This window comes from Dysidea avara, chromosome 5 (assembly GCF_963678975.1).
Source record: "Dysidea avara chromosome 5, odDysAvar1.4, whole genome shotgun sequence".
Taxonomy (NCBI): Eukaryota; Metazoa; Porifera; class Demospongiae; order Dictyoceratida; family Dysideidae; genus Dysidea; species Dysidea avara.
Genome location: NC_089276.1, coordinates 32799839 through 32806101, shown reverse-complemented (window position 1 = coordinate 32806101; position 6263 = coordinate 32799839). Strand labels below are relative to the sequence as shown.

The 6263-nt window shown below is 36.9% G+C and overlaps 1 protein-coding gene across 1 annotated transcript; it reads right to left on the bottom strand.

The window, feature by feature from the left end:
- Positions 1-6229, bottom strand: LOC136255941 (uncharacterized). The gene is made up of 2 exons (XM_066048852.1): positions 5883-6229; positions 1-1715 (listed from the first exon to the last, which is right to left on the bottom strand). The coding sequence occupies exons 1-2, from the start codon at positions 5906-5908 to the stop codon at positions 122-124; spliced, it is 1620 nt and encodes a 539-aa protein (XP_065904924.1). The 5' UTR covers positions 5909-6229; the 3' UTR covers positions 1-121.
- Positions 6230-6263: the final 34 nt, after the last annotated feature.

The following is a 6263-nucleotide window of genomic DNA, read 5'->3' as shown; positions in this document are numbered from 1 at the left end:
ATTACCTATACATTTACACCTGTACCTTCTACCAGTGTACACATAACATTTATTGCATGCAATAGTTCATGTGGTATATGAATTAGATAATAAAATTGATGGTCAGATGTTCACAAATGGTTTAGCCTTTCAAATTAAAATTTTCCCCATAATAGCAATGTTTAATAATACAGTGTTCTTTAGCATTAGGGTGAAAATTCTTGTAAAATGATATAGCGACTTGTTGAAATGTTGATCCACCACCAACTAACACTAGACAGTCAGATTTGGCAGCAATGGTGCGTTGTATTTGAGCAATATGGACTGGGTCACTGATGTTGAGGTATTTGTTAAAACTACCCTCGAACTCCTCAATAGTCCAACTGTCCTCACCAAATACTGTAGTGAAGAAAGTCTTGTAGGTCTTTGCAATATTTTTTCCTTGTGCACCTGAAGACATTCTTTGGATTGTCAGACTTCCAAATTTTCCCATATCACTAGCAAACATTCTTCCCCAGTTATTATGAACCTGAAACTGTTTTAAACTTGTCAAGGTAGATGCACAGTCCGTCAAGTAATTCCAGAACTTTTCTGAACTATATTCTTTGTAGTCAATAAAATGTGTGAATACTTTTTCAACTCGAACCATCACACCAAAGTATTTCCCACCATCATATTTGACTCTACTATCAAGCTTCAATTTTTGCAAATATTGTTCACTCTCTTCAACTGTCCTTCTGCTGGGCAGTAGCCCTACAGCAACCGTGTTGTCATTGGTTAGTTTAACATCTTTTAAATTCACTCTCCCACTCCGTATGCCCTTCCAATGAGAAAATATAACTGTAACACTATTGGGAAGGTAGGAGCCAAGTATGTGTTGTGTAAATGTGGTCACAGCCATTGGAGATGAATTAGCAAATATGATACACACTTTACGAACAAACTTAAATCCTTCCTTTTTAAAATATGACATTGCTTCATCTGGAAATTCAATTCCAACACATTCTTGTGAGTTAGTATTACTACTAGGATTATCGATAACATTGACTACAGTATCTTTAACCGAATTACGTCGGTTTGATTTTGGTGTTGTAACAACTACAAGAATAGTCTCTCTGGAAGCATGTGTTATGAAGTCTTCCCAAGACACTAGCTCTGAACTTTTTCTCTTTGATGATTGCTCATTCCAGAAATCCCTGTCATAGAGGTCACCAAATCTTGCTGGATGTGACAGTCCAGCAACCATTGGTTCAAATGACATCCCATAATTTATAAAAAATGGTTCTACAACCTTCATTCCAGCAGTATTAGCCCAATACTGTAGCCCCCACAGGTTCCTGGCAGCTGCTGTCTGTTGTTCATATAGTCGATAAGGTAAAACATAACCGTATGATGCTTTATGAGACAACACATCTTTGTTAGGAGTTAAACTTTTACCTTCAATGTTACTATTGCTACTAAAGTTATCTGTTACTCTATTTCCAACCATCTCTTGCAGTTTACTGTCATCATAGGTATCAGCCTCTTGCAGTGCCTTCTTGGGAGTATGTTCAGTTACAACTTCTCTAACATAATGTCTGTTATTAAATGTGTAGTCCTTGTTAGCTACCGGTTGCTGGTTGTCTGGACTATAGTACGAGTTATACACTAAACCACCAATAATAATGTTTGTTAGTAGGAAGATGACAGTGATACAGTAGCAAGTCATCAAATTGTTTGTAAATTTTGTCTTTACCCTGTATAAACATAGTATGTTTTAGTCATTCAAATAAACATCAAATTGCAATACAAACACATGCATTCAGAACTATAACACAAAAGCAAGCAATTACAGCATACAATGAAGTGTTCAAGACATAAAGTATTAATCATACAGTAAAGACGTATTGGGTCCCCCTCAAAACAAAAAGACACCCACCAAAATGTTACCACTAAAAACCACTATATCAACATTCTCTAGCTTTTATGGAAGAGTCTTAATGCTTCTATTGATTGTTCAATCTAAGAAAACCTGTACAGAAGCACCAATATTGAGTCACAAAAATTGTGCCAAAACCCATTTTTTGCTCTGCTTGCCAGTCCACAGTTATAAGCTAAGAGAGACTAAATGGCTCAATGTGTACAGACCACACCACTTAAATGTCTTATTACGTATAGCAGGTTATTTTCGAAACAGAAAATTTCAAACAAGAAGATTAATCTGAATTTCAAGGATTTTAATTTTGAACAGTGCATATTTTGAAGTCGGGGTGTATTTCAAATAAATGTAAATTCATGTCACAATTATGAAGATACGTGAATGTTTGCCAAAACTGGCTTACTGAAAGAATAACCCCATCCCTGTGTACTGGAGAGAAGATTGGGGGAGTCTTCAGTGGAGCAAATTTATACTGGCTCGATCGTGCTCGATGGTATCTAGCTAGCTATCTACCATAGATTCTAGAGCAGACGGCATCAATTCCCATTCTGGATCACGTGTTTTCTGGTTATTGGCACAGTAATGATACAGTTTACCCATTATCATCAGCAATACTGAGCTAAAACTCGAGGAATACACAAGCGAATCGCCGAAAATTGGACCGTTGCTTTCACTTGTGGGAATTTATTTTTGAAGAACAACCGGATGTGGGAATTTATTTTCGAATAGAAGGGCCTCTTTGAAATATCTAAAAATTAAAACACTTTGAAAATTACCAGCTACATATACGGTATATGCAGAAAACAAGGCATGTCAATAACTCTCAGCAAACTTATAACAGAGGCTCAATTAAGTCACCAGTGAGATCAAGACACTCTAATAAAGCAGTCACCCTAATACAACAGTCATGTACGATAATCTACAGTAATGGAATAGTAACATGTGTACACCAGAGCTATAACAAAAAGTTAACAGTGCATTTTAAAAATTATTATTTAAAACTGATGTAGAGAACCAAGTGATAAAACTAGAGATAAACACAGGAAAATTTGGTAATTTTACCACATAGCTATGTTATCGTCATTCATTTCACTCCTATATCACTTGGGTTCCTACTTCGGTTAAAAAAATACGGATTTTACATACACTACTGTAGTACTAGCAAGTAATAATCTCAATCATAAAAATAAAAAATAGTAAAACAAGGAACAAGGAACAAGGGAGGTCTCCTATACATCTGTAGATATACTAGTGGACATCACATCCCTAATTCATTCATAGTACTGAAGTAGGGAATAAGCGCTCACTACTATATGTGTAGGAATAGGTGACCTCCCTTGTACCTTGTTTTACTACTTTTATGAACCCTAATCAAATTAAAATTCCCTTTTTAAACATAATTACGACTGGTGAACTAGCACATACCGTATCAAAAGAAGGAATGGCACTAGACATAGCATAAAGTTAATTTAGCATCTAAACACACGTCCCAACTATCATCTACTGAAGAGTTAAGTGGCCATTATGCTTTGTTTTCAGCTATGTTCAGTCCCACTACACGGCATTACAAACAAAGAATAGTACAAGAAGCACACAGATCATGACAGATGCCTATTAGAATACTACAGTACATACAATACATACATCATGGAGTTTTCCTCTTTTGTGTCCTATTTCTTTTTGCAAACAGTAAAAGGTGCCCATTTTTGCAGTAGCACATATTTGGCTTCCCTGTACTGAATATCATGTATAGTAAGGTATGTCCATATTTTTCATAGTGACTGGGTTGATTGTAGGGTGGCTAAAGTGACATCTAACAGTGCAAAAACAAACCCATAGCCTTAGCTGTTATCAACTAGTGCTTGCATGAAGGTATCATAGTCAGTCACCAGAAAATTTCACTAAATATATACGATACGTATATATTTTTAACTTTGTAGTAACCAACTTATTGAAAGCATTTAACATACAGTAAGAGTGGGAACTTCAGCTAAGAGAGATAACTATTATTCTTGCCCATCATCCCTATAAAACAATTCAGATAACAGTTAATGCCTGTAAGCACATAATACACTTTGTGTCCCCTTGCATTTAGCTTGGTCTTTATTACAAACAATGTGACAAGACTGAAACTGGGGGAGTCAGTGGGTGGCCCATTGACTTGGATAGTAAGCCCCAGATGTGATCCAGGGATGCACTAAACCTACATTTCAGGCACTATTAATTGGTTGTGTTATAGCAGACAACAGCAAAAGGTAATAAAGCTTTGTTCATAAACACTGTTAAATGAATGCACAAGCTGGGCATGGATGATTTGTAACGTTGTTCACTGTGCAGTGACATTGAAAACTAACAAGAATTGTATATACATGGATAATACGAAAATGTTTACTGTATGGGGGGGGAGGGGTTGATGAGCGTAACTTTCACGGATTTCATGTCTCACTGCCTAAATTTGGTAATCAGCTATTATGAAATCGTCATTATTAAACTTTACACTGAATACAGAAACACCAACACCAGAACAAAATTAATTCAACTAGTTAAGATACATTTGAAGTTGTTACAAGATACTGAACTTACAAATGTTGGACCGTATAATTATCAATAATACAAATAGTTTGGAATTAGCATGCAATTAGGGATCATAGAAATAAAAAGTTATGAAACAAGGGAGGTCACCTACACTTGCGGATATACTAGTGGACATTTAATCCCTATACCCATGTCTGAGTTAGAAACTAATTGTCCATTAGTATATCTGCTGGTATATTACTTTCTATGCCTGATACTTAATATTCTACTGTACTTGTTTGTTCTCTTTTTTGCATAATTGATACTTATGACTGGTGAACCAGTACATGCCACATCAAAAGAAAGAATAGCACCTGACTTCATCTTACTGAACATGTGCCCATTACTGAAAAGTGAAATTGTCATTACACTACATTTTCAGTTACCTGTATGTTGAGCCTGTTACAAAGTGATATACAAGCAAAGGACAATACGCAAAGTGCCTCTGCAGTCAATCCAGAAACTATGGACGATTTCCATTAGAGTAGCCATCATGCACAGCCACAAATCAACACCTTGTACTGTCAGCAAGAACATAAAGGACACAGGTAAGTCCATGATGCATACATTGTAAGTACTGCAGTATTCCAAAGGAACCTGTAGGACTGAAGCAACATCTAACAGTGAAAAAAATCATGCATATAGCCTTATTCATTATTGAGTTACGTATGCTTGTCTGAAGGCATCAGGCAGGCAGGCAGGCAGTTAGTCAGTCAGTAGAAAATTGTGCAAAATATATTGACAGCAGATTAAATTTTTCACCAAGAACACAAAGCTCCATGAATGAACTACCAAATTTCATTATTGGACTTGAGTGGTCTTCTTTTGCTGGCTGCTTATCCCAAACACAGTGGTGATCTGTACAAGTGGTCTGGGGCCCTAATGGAGCTCAAGCCAGCCTAGAGATGGCTGTACAGTTCCGTGGTACTGAATAAGGACCTGCAACCAGATGATTAGTGGTAACAGCAAAGGTGTCAACAACAGACACGTATGGTTTAGCACCATTATAAGTTCGGGAAAGGGCTGTAATGGACACTACACTTTAATGGCTTCACCGTAGGAATGTATGGTGAAAATTTTGATTGGCCATAAATATTACGTCAGACATTTGAACGAAAAGAAATTTAGAAATATATTTAGCGGATCAAGTAGTACTACAAATGAACCAAATTTCAAGATTGTGTGCAATTGCTTCCATGAGTTATTAATTTTTTTGAGGATCCAGCTCAACACGTACATACCCAGAGATCCACAATGTGTGGGCCAGGCTTGGTACATACTGTTTTTGGAGGGTGACCACTGGATTATGAACTTTTATGAACAAATTTATTTTTTCACATGAACATTTGGAGCAATCATCTGGCAACACCGCTTGATCCATGCAGGCTTATTACAAGGACAATGTACTTACGGTATTGTGCGTTCCATTCTCTTCATTGAATGCTTCTGTTTAGATACATCGAGAGACCATCAGAGACGCTTTATGAGGTCACGTCTAGCTTTGTTTAGTAATAATCTATGGTCAGACAGTTGTCAGAGAACATCACTTGCGCGAAAATGTGAGAAGCCCTCGGAGAAGCCGTTGTGTTGCACCATAGATATCTATGGTTGCACGGCTTCTTCTGTTCTTTGACGATGCACTCGACGATGCATGACGATGATCATGAATGTCGTAGAGTAATAGAAACACCGGTTTCTTCAGTATGCTAACATTTTGCGATGGATACAATCTTAATTTCTACATGTAGTTAAAATGGTCTCAAAACAGCTCGCAAAACAGCCACTTCTCAGT